Below are 19,498 nucleotides of genomic sequence, written 5' to 3'. Positions count from 1 at the left end.
AAGAGTTTTGATCTGAGAGAATCACCAGGTTTGACCTGATTAATACTTTCCATATCACCTTCTTTTTTTTGTTTTTAACAGAACTGTATGGCATAAGCTAACATACATTTGCAGTGCCAGCACTAGTCAGGACGTTAAGGTAAATGGATTTCTAGACAGGATGGAAGATGAGATTACGGAGCATTTTCTGCAAACAATCACTTCTAAAGTCAAGGTATGGGACACTCACATTAACACTAAATATTTTAAAACTGTAGGGCAGGCACACACTTCACTCTTACATCCTGATTTGAAATGGGTGAAACCATAGTTTAATCTTCAGGCCCAGCACCCTCCTCTGCTTCGTCTGAAGCTGCATACTGACAACTTCATCTTTTCCAGTTTCTGAGATCCCCATTCTACTGTTTGTAGTATTTGCTGTTGTGCTACCAAGGGTTACACCATGCTGCCCCTGGGCACCCAAACTGCAGGGGCTGAACATCACCTGGTACCTACTCATTCTTAGCAGCTGAGCATCTTCCCAGGGCAGAGATAACTCACAGAGCCCCAGGCTATGATGGGTAGTCAGGATGTAGAGAAGGATGACCAGAAATGCATCCCTCCCTTGGGTAAGTTCCCCTTCCCTCACACTTTTTAACATTAAACTGTTATACCAGCCACCCACCTTCATATCCTGAGTTCAATATCCAGATAACGCACGACTGCAGGATCCTAATAGTAGCTGGTGGTGTGTGCTCCATTGTGAAGCTCCCCTGAGCATCTTCGCAGTCATTGCACAGGCTCTCTTGAGTATGCTGAAGGCAGCAGAAGGAAAATGACAAAAGAAACCCTGGCCACAATGTGCAGTTTTGGTCTCCAGAGCTCAGTGCCAGCCTGTCCCATAGGCCCACAAGTCAAGACAGGATTTAGGGTTGGTTCTGACAGGGACTGTGGACACTGCTGGGGAGGAACAGGAGACCTGGGGCTCTGATTTTCAGACCTCCTCTGGCTATGTTGCCACAGGATTTGAATCATGAAATAAACACAATTTATCCCCTGTTGGCCTGCTAATAGATTCTTACACCTTCCCATTGAATAAGAGGCGATGGCCATGCTGAGAGCAGGACACTGGAGCAGAAAAGCACAGAACAGCTGGCTCTTCCTGCACTCACCATCCATAGGGGCAAGTTTTACACAGACCCTGGATAAGAGCTATTGCCACCCATTTTTCATAGTTTTTGGTCTTCCAGATTGGGGCTTAAGAACTTAATACATCTTTCCTGAGTTTCAATTGTTTCTTCTTTCATGTTTTGCTTTTCTTTGAAATGAAGGCACAGGATGATACAGCTCATGAAGGAGACTGTTTCTGACAGCAGAAAGAGCAAAAGTACAATAATTCCTCTCTGTTGTCTGTGCGGGGTCTCTACATGTGCACCCTTTGACTCTGTCTGTCCCTTTTCCTCAGGGATCACTGAAGGAGCACTTCAAAAAGTTTGACAGTGGCTTTGACCACATCCTTGAATCTTTAAAGCAAAGCTTTCTGGCATTTGGGAAGAAAAAATCAGAGACATATAAGGTAAGAAATAAGAAAGAAAGAACAAGATATTACTCAGAAAATCACTAAAACTAGCCCTCTAAACTTCTGGATGGCACAGTATTTGAATGTTAATCCAAACTACTATTTTGTCTGTTGTTAAAAGGGCTTTTAAAGATCTAGTGATCCCACTCCAGTTCCTCTATACAACACAGCTGGATATCTTCTTTACTCTGATAGCAAGTCCCTTTCTGTAATCTCAGCAGAGAAACCAACAAGGGAAGAAATGTGGAAACTGAATGTTTCTCCCAAATACAGAGCAGGAACATTAGGTGATCTCTGATACTAGCATTACCCCAATACCATTATCTTGTAAACCTCAGCTTCTAATGTGCCTCAGCCTTAGCTGTGAGGAATACATCATCCCTTTGATGAAAAGTGGACACGTGGGAAGGTGAAAGCTCCAGATCCTCAAAGAACGCAGTTTCTCAGGCAGAGTTAAAGAGACTAGGGTTAATGAAGAACAACCTTACAAAGTACCTAAGCTTTTCCACCTTTACAGTTGCCTAGACAACTTGTCCAGAGTCTTATGAGAGCTTTGAATCTGGCTCTTAAGCACTGAGGTTGGTACCTGAGGTCTTTTGCACACAGGTTGGATTTGCTGCTGCTACCTGTGCTGCACATGTACCCCTAAGCACTGGACTCTATTTCTCTTACCCTCCCAGGTCTGCAAGTGCTTTGTCAGTGCCGGTTTTAATTAACATTTTGAAATGTGTAAAAACGTAACGGAACAGAAAAAATTAGGAGTTATTCTGCTGTTGCTTAGAGCCTGTCACTGGACATTATGTCACATTAGTGCTGGGGCAAGCAGCAGCTCAGTGGTGGAGTGCTGTGCCAGAGCTGTCTGTGTCTTGCTTTGTCTCTTCTGCACAGGACTGGGGATTTCCTGTACCTTTGGACTGCAGCCTAAACCGGCTCTGATTTCAAATGCTAATGAAAATGTGGTTTCTGTGCAGCAGCCCATTTCCCCTCAGAAATACTCCTTCTCCCTCCCCTTTCAGACACTGTGTGTTTCTCAGCAGGTAGTGGGTGGCTCAGAGCTGCCAGACGACTTCTCTGTGCCCAGCCACGACTGTGTGCCCAAAGGTCTGCCCGGGGATGTGTCTAGTGGTGATGCTCCAGAGAGGCTGGGTCTGGCTTAGTCTGTAAATTCATGCTTTCCCCAACCGATGTGTTTGTTAGCTTGGGGCTAAGCCCAGTGTCGCTGCTGCTCTGAAGTGCAAGCGACCTTTGGCTCCCCTAACTGGTCCCATTGCTTTTGGTTAGATGTTTCCACACTTATCATCAATCTTTTTGTCATCCACATACAGCTTGGAGGATCTCCATGTGTTAGACCAGGCATATGGAAGGGATACTTAAGCAAAGAAATGGGAGAGCCATCTGCATGGAGCCTATATCCAATGTTTACATTGATAAGAGCCCTATAGATATGGTCTGGTCCTTGCTCAGCACAGGGAAGTTAATATGGGTGTCTTTGCTCTGGAACAGGCCCTTGTCAAGGCTGTCAACACCATCGTTGTTACAGAATATCTGCAGGCCCTTCTGACCGCTTCCAGGAAACCATCTTCTGTGCGGAGAAGGAGGATCATCAGTAAGATAGAAGAAGACCATAGGATGCTGCAAACAGTCTTTGAAGTGTGCTTAGTAAGTCTTTCATATGGTTACAGTTTTGCTCTCCATCATCAAGAACAGCACCAGTACAGGAAAAGGCTCTGAAAGCAACAGAAAAGCTTAAGAGGTCTCACCACAGTGGTATCCAGCTTCACAGAAATGACAATCAGATGTGCTGACAGCCCTTCTGATCTGCCAGAAGCTGTTAGTTCGTAGTTTTGAAATGTGTGACTAGAGGAGGCAAGTTTTACATTCCTGCCACTGAAATAAGAATGAGGTATGCTCCTCTGAGCTGGTGAGACAGCTCCAAAGCTGTCAGCTCCCCCAGGCAAGCCTTTGGTACATGGCATGGAGGTGCAGATGATGAAGAGCTGTGTTCCACTCAGTACTTTCCCTTGAGCCTCTAGAGTGATGAACCGAATCAACTGCTCCACATGTTCACCTTCTCTGTGGGTTGCCCTGTATGTCTTCTCCTCCCAGGACATGGGGAATGTGTTGTTACCCCTGTGATCAGCCTCCTCCCTCCCTGGAGGCCCTTCTTCTCCCCTCAGAGCTGGGCTGGTGGCTGCGTGAGCCATTTCCCTGTGCTGCAGCGTCACGGGTGGAAACATGCTCATGCTGTTGTGGTTGGTGACAGTTGCAGGAAGGAATGAGTCTTCCTGCAGGGGTAAACACCTCACAGCATTAGGAGGTTAAGATGCCTTACGAAATGGATAGATTGGGTATAAAAGCAGAGTCACACCTTTGAAGAAAACTTATGGAAAAATGTTAGGTCTGATTTGCAGAAGCAACCTTGGAAGCTTAAAAAAGCTTCTTTGTTCAATTAGCTATCTTGTGTAATTCGCAATGCTGCACACGGAATCTGTGAATGCCACCAGGCTGTCACATGGGTTGCTTGATTACCCAAGGGCAGGAACTTCAATGCCTGCAGCATCCCCTTCTGTGGCTGCTCCAGCTGGAGAATTGCTGCCTTGCAACGTCCCTTGCCACAGCTCATTTGGAAATGTAAGCTGAGAGTGCCCAGGCGTAGTACTTCGCAAGAGGCTGGATGATTACAAAGGTAGTTTGGTAACAGGACTCAGATGTGACAGAGCACATAAAGTCACAGCTTTATTGATTTTAATAATTTCATTAATTTGGAGTTGTTCTCGTGACTTCCAAATTTAAGTGCTAGGGACTAGATATGTATTTTCTCCTATATAAATCCCCCTGCAAGCCATTTGTCAGCAATTCTTGCTTTGTCTAAAGAATCAAATGATATCAAAAGGGTCACCTGGAAGCTCTTCTAAAGACCTTTCAGACCCATTGCATTTGTTAGTTTCATGGTGTAAAATTGGAAGCTGGCAGTGCTTTTAGCTGAAGACCCACATCTCCTGGAGGGATCAGTCACAGCCAAATCAATGCCTTGAGCAACTGAATCATTGGGAATAGCAGGAGGATTCCCTAATCTCAACTCGGAAGCTTACCAGCAATGCTGCACTCAGCATCAGCTTTGGATGTAATGTGCAAGGAAAGCTGGTTTTATAGCGTAAAGGGGACACAGGAAATCTAATTACCTAATAAAACCCTGCACTTAGCTTGGGTGAAAAAATTCTGCTTTTGGTTAGCACTGTTTCCCTTGTGTCCCCAGTCTGTTCACTTATTGATGTGGGAGAACCGAAAACCTCGGGGAAGACATGCGTAAGTGATTTGCAGGGGACGCCAGTCGAATGAGGCACACGGTTATGCATGCAAAATATGTACTCTGCTGCAGACTGAATTTATTATGCAGTTGCTGCACAGGCTGCACCTGCTCCCTACCCTGCTCTGCCCTCTCTCCAGGCTCTTCCTTCCTCTCCATCCTCAAAACACATTAGGATATACCTTGCTTCTCTCCCAAGAGTAGTACGTGTCAAAGGAACTTAAGCACTGCTGACAAGACACCTCTTCTTTTGTCCTTTTGGGTTGCAGACTGTTTACCTCCGACCTTGCCTGTCGATATAGTGCTTAACTAAATCCGACACCTTCAAATCAATTAGCATTTTGTAATAGTGAGCTTGCCAAGTACGAAGCCTTGCAGTATCGGTGTGCTAGGAGCTGAGTACACGCTGTGCACTGTGCAGAGCTAGACATGCTGTGTCTGCAGTGCGGAGGAAGAGAGAGAAGGCTGCTTCAAGTATTACTATTATTTTTAATTTATGTTCAGTGTGGAGGTGAGCTACACAGAGAATGCAGCCTGATGTTTCTAATACCCTGTGGAGATCAGGGGAGCCTGGGCTTCTCCTACCCCAGTTTGGCAGCCTGTTCTCCGGGTTTGCTTTGTCACAGTCTCTGCTGACGTGATGGCATCAATAATTCAGGGAAGCAATTTAATTTCATTACTGCACCGATGAAAAATGTGAGCAAGACCTGAAGCTCTCTTTCGGCAGTTCATCCGCATTCTGCTTCCTCCAGCTTTGCTAAAAATGCTGCGTGTTTCTTAATGGTGTTTTATGCTGTGTGTTCTACCTCAGAGGGAGCTGATGATATGCAGCATCCACCAGCCATGTCATATCCTTTATAGTGTCCAACCCTGCTTCCCATTTTTTTTCTAGAGAATCTGTGTCCCCTCATGCTCTTCCCAAGGTCACTTTGCTGTCCCTGGGCTTGCTCCAGGGCAGCAAAAATGCTGTCACGTTCTGGCCAACAGAGCTTGTTTTCACATACATGCAAAGCTGTGCTTACCTGTGGAAGAAAACGACTTCCCAAAGGGCAAAACAATTTCAAGAGACAGGTGATGTCAGGAAAAATGAGGTACTTTTGCCTGTTTTGCAAAAAGAAATACAGAAGGGTATTCTATGCTGCTGAAAGCAGCCACCCTGGAAGCAGTCTGTGCCACACCCTGGTTTTTTTTCTCCTACCCCAGAGGAAAAACACTCTTCCATGTACACGCACAGACAGTATTGCAAAGACCCTAATGCATGCAGTGAGCTCCCCAGTCTGATATCAGTCCAGCTTTTAATGTTGTATGCAGCTTCCCTTGCCCTGAACACAGTCTTGCTTTTCTCCCCAGGGTCCTGCAGCTGGTCCCCTCAAGGATCCTATAAAAGCAATTTTAGAACTTATTCAAACTTCCAATGCTGAGGGGATGAAAATAGCCCTTCTACCCATTCTCAAAGAGTTTCCTACTCTAAGGTGAGGTCTTTTATTTGTTTTACTTACACAGTTTCTTACATGATTTTTCATCGCCAGAAGACCTATAGCAATATTAATACTGTGATATTTGCTCTTTGCAGCACCCTGGGCCAGGTACAATGCTTGCCTTTGAATGCACTCAGTGCTGCCTGTTCAGAGATGCTGATTAACTTGATCTGTAACTTTGTCAGGTATCAGGCAGTGGAATTGAGATGTCATCCTGTAGAGGTGAAGGGTGAAATGTCTGTCAACAAACCAGAAATGCTGTGGAAAAATACTACCTGAATGGACAATTGATGGGCATGTGTGCCAAGTGTATGTTTCAAGAACATCCTTAACTCAGGCATTTCATAACTTCTAAGTGCTTGGCTTTCGTCTTTAACACTTCACCAGTCCTTTTCTAGGTATAACTATTTCCACAAATCCTAGGTATGTTCAGCAAGAATATACACTTCCATTTCTCACAGGAAGCTGTTAACAGGAATGAAATCCAGCTTTTATTAGGAACATGAGATCTTAGCTAACTGCATTTGTTCCAAAGTCTGTGGTTTATAACATCCATCTTTTATTCTGATGTCTTGTGCTGGTGACTGTATTTTCTAGGCTAACGTGATTACAGTGTAGGATGCTCTGTCACAGGGTGCTATGAGGGCCAAAGGTGTGAAGATCTTCAAATTTGGAGCAGACAATTTGTGGTAGATGATTATTCAGTGCCTATTCAACATGACAGTCATGATATAACTCCCAGCAGAGGAAGCTGCTAAACTGCAGTCTGCCAGGAGCAAAAAAATAACAGGCAAAGAGAGATGATGTTATGCTTCATTTGGTTTCCATATTCTTTTCCTAAGCATTTACTACTTTTGAAGATGCTATTGAGCTAAACCACTGCTTATCTGATATGGTATAGTGATTCTTATTTTCTTACTATATCTATATATATACACACACATACATAACTAGTAATATATATATATAACTATATATTTCTGTAGAGATACATATAGTATAGGAAGTTGGCATAGGAAGTACCCAGAAGAATATTATTTTGATCCAAATCTCAGAGGAGGTCATCCTGGTGTGAGTAGATGCACTGTTCTTGATTTCAGCAGATTCCTGTATGTTTAAAACTGTTCGGCTTGAATACATTTGTCCTGTTTGCTAATCAGACTCGTATCATGTGGCCCTGCTCAGAGAAGCAATGCTATAAGGAGAAAAGATGTCAAAAATGCCTCCAAATGGTCGAATGCAGAGTTTCCCAAAGCCTATTATGATGGATTCAGATATTTTTCTAGAACCCTGAGGTGAAGATTTCCATAGTTTCAGAAGGATGCTGTGTGCACTGAGCTCAGTCATATTTCACACAGCTCTTGTGATACAGCCTCCTCCTTGTTAGGTGGCCAGAGGTTATAAAAAAAAGCAGCCTGGCAGCTTCCAGTGTTTGGTCTGGTCCAGCAAACTGAGTGATAGGAAGCAGGCATTTTTTCTTGACTTGTTCACTGACTTGCCCTCTTATCCTTTTGGAAAGGAAGGAACATCTGAATGCAGTGTTGGACATAAAAGACTCACTCAGCCGAGAAGACAGAGCTGCTCTCTTGAAGGCATTTCACGATAATTGCAGGGAATCAGAAACAGAAGCAAACTTGCTTTTTGCAGATATAGAAGTAAAACCTAGAAAATGTGGGCTCTGTGGCTGCCTCTGTTGTTAGCAAAGGTAGGTGTGTGTGTGTGAGCATGCTTGTGTGTCACACGTGTACCTGCACAGGTGTGGGCAGTCCAGCTTACAGGGAGGCAGACTGACCTCCCAAAGGTCCTCATTGCTGTATATGCCAGTTCTATTTCCCTCACACCACCTGCACGTTTCCATGTCATGAAGCACCGTGTTGTAGGCATTACAGGGCATCAAATGCTTAGATGCACGATTAGGGCTGCAGGAGGAACAAAGGAGAAGACAAGGTCCTTTTCCTCCATCCTTTGCTCCTATCTGTGCGCTCCCACACCAATTTCTCTTTGCAGCATCCCCCCCCTCCCGGTTCTTCCTATGTGAACAGGCAGGGTCTCCAAGGCAAGTGCTGCTGCCTCCTGGCCGGGCATGCTGAGGGATTTCCTCCTTGGTGAGTGTCCTGCTTCCCTGGTGCCAAAGAGAGGGATATGTGAGCCCTATTGCTGCCCTCTCCATGACAGTTGTGTTAATTAAACTGGGCTTGGTCCTTTTCAGGTGACTGAGAGCACCAGAGGCAAGCGTGCCCACTCCATGCTGGCAGCAGCAGCGTGGCAGAAGGGAGGAGGGATAAAAGGCAGAGGGATGATTGTCACTGTAAAGCCTTAAATCCCCTGGGGTGAATTGCCAGGGCTCATTTGGAACACCTGCAATCTTCTTTCTGTTTCCTAAGGGATTCCTTTGCAGTCACAGATTGGGTATTTTTTTAGGGGTAGGTAAGTTGCAGCAGATCTTGAAACTAAGCAGGTCCTCGTGGTTTAAAAATACATCTTCGTGCAGAACATGTAGCTGTTTGCTTCACTTTAAAAAAATCTGCAACTTCTTTTTAGTCCAAATCTGCCCAGCTCCAGCTCAGAGCCAGATATTTTGGTTTTATCTTTTCCAGGCTGGAATTCTCAGCTATCAGAAACAGCCTCCCTCAGCTAATATTTACAGATTGTCACCAGTCACCTTTTGTTTGACGGGCTCACTTGACTGAGTATCTCAGGTCGAGAAGCACAGTCCCTTTCCACCTCCTCCCCTGCTCTCTGGTGTCACTATTTATTTATAGCTCCCCATGTTAGCAGATCAGGTATGAATTACGCAGGGCTCGGACCTGGGGCCTCCAGGCACAAGCAGACAGCGGGCTACCCTGGCAGCAGGGAGTGAAGGCAATTAAAGAAACAATTAATAAGCACACAAGCTTTCCCTTCCTAATGTAAACTGATTCTGATATAATGAACTGGCTATCAGCCACCCTCTTTTATACCCTCCTTTAAAGAAATTACCCATAGTATCACCTTTGCTTTAGAAAAGATATTCAGGAACATGTTTTTAAAACACTGTAAGTCACTTAATCTCCTACTTTCTGAAATCCCCCAGGTAAACAGGATCCCAAATCCCAGAAGACCTAGCTGAGTCCGCAGTACGGTGGAATCATGTGTAGCACAGGTTAGGAGCCTCACCTAAGCTCAGGGCCAGCAGTAACAGTGAAATCAGTTACAAAGTGTGCTCAGAGGAAGGTCACCTTCCTCCTTTCATCCCAGCCCTGCACTTTTGCTGCCATGGTCCAGGATGTGACCTGCAGGTACATTGGGAATTATCCGCTTTCTCCCAGCCAGGAACACAATAGTTGCATGTATTTGTCCCTTCTGTATATGGAAGTGGGATGACTTCGGAAAAGTGTTATCTTTGGTTGTTTCATATTAACGTGAAATAACCTCCCAGAAGAGGATGAGCACATTTGGCTAGAGTGGGCAGGGAGCAGCAGGGATGCTGCCCACGACTCCGGGCCTCTCTATTGTGTTAGCCAGAGTAACCCAGGAACTGGAGATTTTAGGCGGGTAAATGTTGATACAGCTTCATGCAAGAGTCTGTGCATAGGGAGGATGTTTTTGGTATTTGACTTTTGCACGTGTTCTGACAAGTGCTATTTAATTACCCAGCATTTTTCTTGCCTTCCCTCAGGCCTCCTGTGAGAAACATGAGGTCTCACTCCCACGCAGCAGCAACTGCAATCACAGCTCCTTGGAAGCTTCAGGAACCCATGCAGTCAAATGCACAGAGAAGCCTGACAGCTATGGAAGACATAGTTCCTGCACTTTTGGCCCAAATCCTAATCTTCTATGTAATGTCCAGGCAGAAGATGAATGGGATATGGCAGAAAGACATTCATTCAAAATTTCCGAGAGATTGCTGCTTAGCCGAGTCCTGGTAGTTATTCCTGGGATGTAGCATGGTGGTGTGTGGAGGAGGAAGGTTCTCCTTTGCCAAATTTCCATCCCTTGTTTCATGCAATCTCATGAAACCAGGGAGTGCTGCACCACAGTGCAGAGGATGACATGGCATCGCAGCCTCCCCCAGGGATCCAGGACCCTCCGTTAGCGAATCCTATCTAGCCCGCAGTGCCAGCAGTGCCTGTGGGTTTTCTGGCACCTGGATCCGCCCCTCGAAGCCTGACCTGCACCAGGAGGACATGCAGACAAAGCTGCTTCTTCCCTCACTCCCCATACACAAAGACTGGTCTGGTTTGGGGGCAGCCCGCCGTGGTGCTGGCTGTGGGATGGGGAGCTCTTCCCGTAAGAGTTTTACAGCTGGCTCTTGTGTTCATTTTTATACCTTAGTTACTGGAAATTTCCTCTTGGAGAGGGAAAGGAAAACCTCCTGGGAAGCAGGCAGTGAAAGGAGCTGTTTGTCCCAACCTCTGGGAAAGGTCTGTGCCGTTTTCAGATGTAAATAGGCAGTTCCGTCAGGAAAACACTAACTTTTCTTCCCAGTTATCTATGGACTGGTTACAACCTCCAAGCTGGATTTGGTTCAAGGTCCTCCTTTGCTACTGTGTTAATATAGGCCATTACTGCTCCTCTCTGGCTGTGTAAACAAGCAAAAAAGCTCTGCTACCTCAGACACGCTGGTGCTTTTCTGGCTGCCCATTCCCCCTCAACTCTGCTTCCCATACAAGGCAAGGGGCAAATTTATGCACCTAGTTGGTTGCTGCCACGCTGTACAGTGCCGTGCTGCCCCCGGGGATGTGGTTGTCCCAGTTCAGGGCAACTTGTCCACCCAGAGCCCTTCATATGAGCTTGACAGGAGCTGGAGCAGGTTTATAATAGTCATGAGCTTTGCTCCTGGCACAGCTCTGAGTGTGGGGTGAGTGGCAGAGAAGCAGGAAGGAACAGGCTGCTCCATCTCCAAGAAGTTCTCTGTGGGCTCTCAGGGCACCATGAGACCTCGGCATCATTCTGTTTGGTCCCTCACGTCATTAAAGAGCAGCATGAGCATCCCATGCCCTGCCTGCCCTTCCTGACTACACGGCTGCTTCAAAGTACTAGCTCCTGCATACTTTGCACTTTATATCTGTCCATTACAGCTTCGGCTAGACCCTACCTGGAATGTGGGGAGATGGCAGAGCTGCAGCTTGGCCAGGTGGGCATGGGTCAGGCTGTGGGACTGGGTGGGCACCTGCTCCAAAGGGTGCCAGCCCTGCCAGGTGCGCTGGACCACTCCACCTCCCCTCCTGCCTAATTGCATGGTTTTTTCAAGGGCGAGAATGGATGACAGACCCAACTGCGACTGCAGGGTCAGAGTCAGCCTCTGCCAATGGGGATTTCAAGCAGCAAGCCTTCCAGAGAAAATAAATAAAAAGCCCTCTGACATTTCGATCACGGCCAGGCTAAAAATAGTCCCACAACATGTGGACTGCTCCTGCCACATACATCTCGATGTCAATGTACGTCTGCCATTTGACATTCGCAGGCAGACGAGGATCTATTCTGCTTGTAAGCAGCAGCTGGGAGCCGTGGGGGATGCTGAGCTTGCTGCTTCCAATCCTATGGATGAGATGGTTGAGGACAAGCCTTGTGCCATCACGGCTGCCGCTGTGCCTGTCCTCACTGGGCAAGGGAGGGATGGGCAGCACCTTCTGCTCTATGTGTGTGGAGAAACATCACTTTCAGTAAGATTGCTCAACAGCAAGTTTATGCATCCTGTGTGTAGCACCCAGTTGTGGAGAGGGCAAATAAAGACTTGAATTTGTGCATGAGATTTAGCACTGGTGGCACATATGAAGTTTTATGGAGCTGGAGGGCTGAGGGATGTTGGCCGGGGTGGGCATGGGGGTGATGGGAAGATGCAGGTTGGCGTGGAGGCAGGCAGTGTGGGAGGGATGTCCTCAGCCACCTGCAAGCCTCCTGGAGAGAGCAGATGGTGTGTGAGGAGGCTCCCGGTGGCTTCCTAGAAGGGGAGGCAACTGCAGAGGGGATGCTGGGTCACTCACTAGGGCTATCTAGGGTGGTCAGGGAGGTGAGGTGAGGCTGTGGGGAAAGGGGATGATGGATTTCCCTTGTTTGGGGGGATTTTAACCCACCCTGACCTTCCCAAGTGACAGAGCCACCTCCGTTGTAGCCTTTACCCTAGGCTGGGGTTAAAGCGCTCAGGTGGGATTTGTGCTGCTCTTTGTGGAGGGCAAGGAAGCAGTGTCACACTCAGGCTGGGCTGTGCAGGATTGTCTTGTGGCCTTGGGATGTGGGCAGGGGCAGTGGTGCCATTGCCATCAGCCTGCCAGGACCACCACAGAGCTGTACTGAGCATCTCTCACTTGCCCTTGTGTCTAGCAGCTCCACTGCCGTCAGCAGGATAGGATCACTTGGAGCTCAGCACCCAGAGACTCCCTGCACAAAGACACCTTGGCACCAGGATCCTACGGTTGCCACGCTCACCTATCACCCAAAAAATACAGGCAGCAAGGAGTGGTTTGATACTCTGTCTCTTTTGGGAGCAGCTCTCTGTCCAGCTTGTGTCTGGATCTCCACTGGGCTGTTGGGTTGTGTGTTGAGCAATGATTTGTCACCAGTGTCCCCCACTCTGCTTGGGGCTGGGGTTTGTCTGGCTGCTTTGAAGCGCTGTGTGTAGCAGAGCCTCACCAACCACCTCTGTCACTTGAGCTCCTGTCTCTGGGGGGTCACCTTCACTGCTTGATTCTGAAGAGAATGGAAAACAGACACTCCTTAATTATGCTGCAAGGTCTGAGGAAAGACCTGACATTTGCTGAATTGCCACCTGCGCTTCACCAGTTTACTTAGTGGCTTTACCAAGGATGCGTGACAGTGAATGGAAAGCTTGATGGTAAAAACATAGGTCACACTGAGGATTTGGGACATACTGGGCTCTGTTGTATTGCAAATGTGCACAAAGAGAGTCAATCCCTAAACCCAGGAGACCTCAGAGAGGGCTAGCTACTTTCTCGTTGCAAATGATGTAGTAAATTGTGTTTTATTCCCTTTTCTCCCCACTCACAAGAGGAGCCTGTCAATGCTGGAAATGTCATACACTGATCACAAGAATAACTGGAATAACTTGCAGCTGCCTTTGAAGCATTCCTGTCCAGCCTCAGGCTCTGCCAGCACCCATCTGGGGAGCGCTGCCTGACCCATGGCTGGGAATGCGTGTGTGTGTGTGATCGGCAGCACGAGAAAAGCCACCACAGGCAATTCCCCTAGAGGGAAACACCCCATCACATCGCCGAAGGTTTGGTTTTAAGGCTTAAATGTTTGCCTTTACCCCAGCACCCCGTGGTCTGCGCGAGAAGGAGAAGCCACCAGCATCTGCTGAGGTTTCTTTCTCTGCACCAGTGTCTGGGCTGGGTCCTCCCAGTGCCTCCCGGTGGTCCTGGGGACAGCCCAGGCTGGGAAAGGTACAGCCCTGGTGCCATCTAGTGGCACTGGGACACGGGAAGAGCCGAGTCTCTTTCCTATTTATTATTCGTAGTATTATTCTGGGGTATTATAGGAGTATGTGCCTGCGTGGCATGTCATTTGTGTGAGCGGTACATGTGAGACTTGCAGGAAAACAGAGTTGGGAATCCGGGCGTAAATTAGGATGCACAGAGCATGTAGATATATCTTCCAGCCAAATAACTGCCAGTTTGGGGGGCAGACTGCGAAAGACACCCATGAGCAGGATTGTCAGGATGTCTCTTGTGCTTTATAAAAACAGTTGGAGTGCGTGAGTGCATAAAGAAGAGGTCAAGAGATAGTGCTGCAGAACTAGGACCCAAGGAACTGGTTTCTTCCCTCTCAGCAACAGTTTGGGTTCCTGTGGCAGGTCAAAGGCTTTAGGATAAGGTTTTACTTGGTTTTAGGCCGGTGGTTTTCAGCCTATTTCCAGCTGCACCCACCCCAGCCCTCACCCTGCATCAGGGCTGATGCCTATTGACCAGATGGGCTGTTGTAAAAGAGGTGCCAGTCTGCAAGCAGTTAAAATGAAAGAGCTGGATTTGAAACAGCTGCTGGGAAAATCCCTGTGCTTCAAGGCTGGCACAAAGTATTTGCAAGGGCTTTTGCAAGAGCAGACTGTCTGGAGTGGTTTGTTATATCACACATCCTTGCTGGGGTTTGGAAAAAATGTAAAGCGAATCTTGGTTCACTCCTTCTCTGGATTACATCCTCCAAAATTCTCCACACTGATCTTTTGTGTCCAACAAAACAGGCTTGTGCTTTATCAAATGATGTCATTTAATTCCTTTCCAGACTGCCCAGTGCTGGGGAAGATCTGAATCTCCATTCCCATACAGTAGCTGCTGCCATGTAGTCCATGGCCCATTTTGTTTGTGTCTGCTGGGGTCTCATCCAGCATGAACCAAGCCTGGGAGGGAAAGCTAGATCTGGCAAGGGGAACGAGCCCACGCTGAGGTGTTGCAGCCCAGGAAGGAGCTGGCGCAGCCATTGAACACAAGCTCTTCATGAAAAGCTCTCCCAAAGATGGGGAGCTTTTCTGTGCGCAGGCGAAGGGCTGTGCTTTGCCTGGTGTGGAGCACTCCTGTAAGGATCAGCACAGACGAAGACTTGTCATTGCACAAGACTGCATTTTGCAATCCTGCCGCATATGTCGGTGGCCTCGCCCTTACTGCACAGGTGACATCTTACCACGAGTGTCCTGGTGTGGGTGGCAGCACCCGCCTGTCCCTGCAGATACAGCCTGCAGCCATCCCAGGGCACTCTTCTCCCTCTGGGTCAGGGCTGCTCGTTGCACCGATGGCTCGCCCTGCTGCAGCTCCAGACAAAGCTGTTTGGATGGAGCAGCCAGGGGCTGGTTTGGTTTGTCAATGGAGACAGGGCGTGTGGGAGGTGCTGCCTGCCCCAGATGCTGCTGTGGACAGGTGGCAGTGATGGTAAAGCATGCAGAGCAACAGAGAGGACCAATCCCCCACTGCAACGATCACGAACACTCTCCTCTGTACCGTGATGTGCCCGTTTAGAGAGATGGCTCAGGCAGCTGCTGCTGGGGTAGCTGGACATCTCCTGACCTTGCTGCCAGTTTGTACTCCCCAGACATTCACGGGTGATGCAGGGGCCCTGCCAGGGCCAGCTCAGCCAATAACCCGTGCGTGAATGGCCTTGGGGGCCTTGTTGTAAACTGTTTCATGACCCTTTAATGATGAACTGTCTTTTGCATGCTGTTTGGTTGCCTGGGATGTGGTCCTGGGCCAGCTGCCAGGACATGCGGGTGACAGGCTCTGCTGGTTCGCTTCAAGAGCAGCAGCACAAAGGGAATTGCAAAGACAGAGACCACCCCTGTCATAGAATCATAGAATCATCAGGTTGGAAAAGACCCACCGGATCATCGAGTCCAACCATTCCTATCAAACACTAAACCATGTCCTTCAGTGCCTCATCCACCCGTGCCTTAAACACCTCCAGGGAAGGTGAATCAACCACCTCCCTGGGCAGCCTCTGCCAGTGCCCAATGACCCTTTCTGTGAAAAATTTTTTCCTAATGTCCAGCCTAAACCTCCCCTGGCGGAGCTTGAGGCCATTCCCTCTTGTCCTGTCCCCTGTCACTTGGGAGAAGAGGCCAGCACCTTCCTCCAAGGCGTGACCCTTCCCTTTAATGCATTTCTGCTGTTAATAAGAGCCATTTATTGCCTTATCCCTGCGTCATCCTGAAGCAAAGCTGCAGGCCCTTTCGTACGGCTTTTCTCTGCTGGGGGGTATCCCTGCGAAGTCGGGATTTGGCCACCAGATGGGGGTAAAACCCGCAGGAACCCCCGGGCCACGCGTGGGGCTGAGGATGCCGCAGGGCTGGGGATGCTTCTCATCCCCGAGGGATGCTGGGGCTGCCCCCACCTGTGGCCCCTTTCCTCCCTGCCCACCGCTGCTGAAGATAATCATAGAATCACAGAAGGGTTTGGGTTGGAAGGGAGGGACACCTCCCAGGGGATCAGGCTGCTCAAAGCTTCATCCAGCCTGGCCTCGAATTTCTCCAGGGATGGGGCAGCCATTGCTTCTCTGGGCAGCCTGCTCTAAGGCCTCACCACCCTCACAAGAAGAAATTTCTTCTTATTTCTTTATTCCCATCATCCTGTCCCTCCACTGCCTGGTAAAGAGCCCTTCCCCAGCTTTTCTGTAGCCTCCTTGAAGTGGGTACCAAACGTCCTGCCCCACGGCAGTACCTAAGATGGTCACCTGTGCACAGGGGCCACCAGGCACGGTCAGCGGTGTCAGACAAGGAGGGTTTCTCCTTCCAAACACGTGCCCAGTGCCAGACCAACTCTCACCCCACTGCTAACTGTTATCTGGTATTCTTGAGCCCAGTCCCACCATCTTTCATAGAACCGTAGAATCACCAGGTTGGAAGAGACCTACCAGATCGAGTCCAACCATTCCTATCAAACACTAAACCATGTTCCTCAGCGCCTCATCCACCCATCCCTTAAACACCTCCAAGGAAGGTGACTCAACCACCTCCCTGGGCAGCCTCTGTCAGTGCCCAATGACCCTTTCTGTGAAAATTTTTTTCCTAATGTCCAGCCTAAACCTCCCCTGGCAGAGCTTGAGGCCATTCCCTCTTGTCCTGTCCCCTGTCACTTGGGAGAAGAGGCTTCAAACCACAGGACAGCAGAGCTGGAGTCACTTGCAGAGGCAAGTCTGCCTCCTGTTTGGAGCACTATGAGACTGAGACGTGCTTGTGTCCTTGCCAAATACCCATTGCATGCTCTGGCATGGGCTCTCCTGTCCTCCAGCTCTCAGGGAGCTGTGGAGCCTCTCGCTGGCAGGCTTAACTCTCTCCCTCCTGCCAGAGGGGCCACCTTGGATGTTCTTCCTTTTCCCATTGTGCTTACACTTATGCCTCCTGTAAAATCCCCACCAGCTCACTCCTCGCTGGTGAATAAACCACAACAAAACTGCTGCAGCAGGTCCATCCCCATCCTAGCCCTGCTTTGTGGTCAAATCCCATCTGATCCCAGAGGTGCCTGGCTGGAGCCTGTTCCTGGCTGTCCCTTGGCCCTGGCTCAGCCCTGTGCCTGGTACATGGCACTTATTCCTGGTTCTTCAGTCCTGCAGGAGTGTGTACTGCGAGGGCAGAAAAGCTGTAAGAAACAGGGTGCATGAAGTCGAGACCCAGGCCTGTGGTGGCTTCTTTCTAGAGGCTGTCACTGGCTGGTGGGGAGCTGATGGGGAGTTTTCTGCTGTTTTATATCCCACATGTCATTGATAACCAGCCCTATCTACAGGTCCTTCTTGGCTCCCTCTTAAAAAAAAACAAGCCCAGGCACATGGAGCTGAGGCTACAAGATCATAATTAAAAATAGTCACAACAGAGGTGTTTTCCCAAGAATACCTGATAGCTGCCTGGGCTGGGCTTACTGTGTGGGCACAGTGGGAAATATCTCTGTGTATCCCATGGGGAGGGAGGAGAGGTGGCAGTGACTGCAGGAGCCAAGTGCCCATGTCCTGTGGGACAGACTGGGCCTTGAGGGGCAGAGCTTCGGCACAGATTTCCCTGTTGCCTGCTCAAAAACCAGGGCCCTGGATGAATGCAGAGCTGCTGGCAAACCTTGTACCTTCACAATATATGAGGAAGCCTGAAGCGAGTTGTTTCCTGACAGTGGCTGCGGAAAAGCTTCCGTTTTGTGACCAGGACTTGGGATCAAATCTATCACAGAGTTGAATTTCTCCAAAGACAGGATTGCCTTGCCTTGCCTTTCCCCTATTGCATTTCTTTCTAGAAGTACATTTTACATGTTTGAAAGCCAACATCTTGACTAGCCCTGCATTATTTCCTAAATTAAACTATGTTGGTTCCTTCAGTGCTTTCTCAGATGTCAAGTTTCAGAATCATCAGTCAATCTCTCTCTTGTCTTTAGGATTCTGGTGTGCCAAGAGTGGACACTGCAGAGTAGCTGAGCTCTGACGATGACAGCTGGAGCAGGAGAGTTTCTTTCCGTGTTGTCCAGGTGTCACTCTTTTTTGTGAGTACCAGATAGAGGTTCCCTTTCACAGCTACGTGTTGACACAACCCATTAGTGACCCATCATTACTTCAGAGTGTTTGGGCTTTTGCAGAGTTATTACTGTGTGGGTAATTCCCTCCCTGTATTTGTGCAGTTGTTTACTTCTGTGTCATTGCCATATACTGTTCTTATTCTAGTTGAATTGCACCCTACTGATTTATTTTTTTTCTACATAGCTGCAAAATCAGGTGCTGTCCCCTATCCTTGGCCATCGTGCTTGCAGTCCCTGAAGCTCTCATGGGCATCCTCTACATCTCTGTATCCAAATCATTAATGAGCCTGGCTCAGATTAGACTCCCGTGGACACATTGAACACCCTGTGCAGTTTTGCCCTGATCATTAATCCAGTTTCGTGTCTACTTCCCAGCAGCTTTGCAAGAGCAGACCCCAGCTGCTCTGCACTCAGGGTGGAGAAACTCCTGCCATGGAAGGAACGCAAACAGATTTGTGCAGAAGAAATTTGATTAAAACAGTCTTGGTGTATTGTCTCGGTATCATTCTCATGCTTAAAACTGTAATTGTACTAATATTTTTCCAGGAAATAATCCCAGGGCTTATTCCTTCCCTCCTTTAAGGATCAATGCTGTTTGCCCTTGCCCAGGGAGCCGCCTGGCTCTCGGCCATGGTGGTAGATGGCTGCCAGATGGCTTTGACTGATTTTCCAAACACTCTGTGATGGGAAAAGGTAGGTGGATAAAATTTGCCTCTGGAAGCCTCCAGTTTATTTAGGCTCTGCAGCTGAATGCACAGTTTGTTAGCATTATCTCGTTTCATTTATTTTTTTGGCAGCATCATTGGTGTAAGCAGCCCACCCTGCCTGTTCCCCCCCTCCCTTTGCTAGAGCAGCTTTTAGGGGCTGGGAAGGGGGCTGCAGTGATGGTGGTGACAGAGATTTCTTGAGCCAAAGCTGCATCTGGAGCAGATGCACCTCCCAGCACTTACAGTTGTGTTTGCGTGGTGATTCTCCTCTTCGGTACCAGCATCTGTGCTTTGGTTTTCCAGTTGGGTCCCAGATGCTTGTGCCACAGTTTCACATGAATCTCCTGGACTTTGAATAACTTGTTTCTTTCTGTAATTCCTTCTTAAATTTCAGGGGATCAAGGAATTTATGATTCAGCTGAATTCCCATCATGCTGCATGTCCTCCTCCTGCACTAGGAGATGTCTTCATGCCAT

The 19,498-nt window shown here is 48.3% G+C and overlaps 1 protein-coding gene across 6 annotated transcripts in view; it reads left to right on the top strand.

Annotated features, from left to right (window-relative positions):
* Window positions 1-10,138, top strand: part of LOC138721589 (exocyst complex component 3-like) — a 31,578-nt gene extending 21,440 nt beyond the window's left edge. For 4 of the 6 annotated variants that reach the window (XM_069858869.1, XM_069858870.1, XM_069858865.1 and 1 more), the window contains 6 exons: window positions 82-214; window positions 1,445-1,555; window positions 3,062-3,217; window positions 6,216-6,337; window positions 6,439-7,032; window positions 7,863-7,933. In XM_069858869.1, coding sequence (XP_069714970.1) covers window positions 82-214; window positions 1,445-1,555; window positions 3,062-3,217; window positions 6,216-6,337; window positions 6,439-6,622 — 706 coding nt within the window. In that variant the 3' untranslated portion in view covers window positions 6,623-7,032; window positions 7,863-7,933. Of the gene's footprint in view, window positions 1-81; window positions 215-1,444; window positions 1,556-3,061; window positions 3,218-6,215; window positions 6,338-6,438; window positions 7,033-7,862; window positions 8,049-10,001 lie in introns of those variants that run through there. The other 2 variants (XM_069858866.1, XM_069858868.1) reach the window with 2 other exon arrangements.
* The last annotated feature ends 9,360 nt before the right edge of the window (window positions 10,139-19,498 follow it).

The sequence above is a fragment of the Phaenicophaeus curvirostris genome, chromosome 5 (assembly GCF_032191515.1).
Source record: "Phaenicophaeus curvirostris isolate KB17595 chromosome 5, BPBGC_Pcur_1.0, whole genome shotgun sequence".
In the NCBI taxonomy this organism is placed as follows: Eukaryota; Metazoa; Chordata; class Aves; order Cuculiformes; family Cuculidae; genus Phaenicophaeus; species Phaenicophaeus curvirostris.
This window is presented reverse-complemented; position numbering and strand designations above follow the sequence as displayed.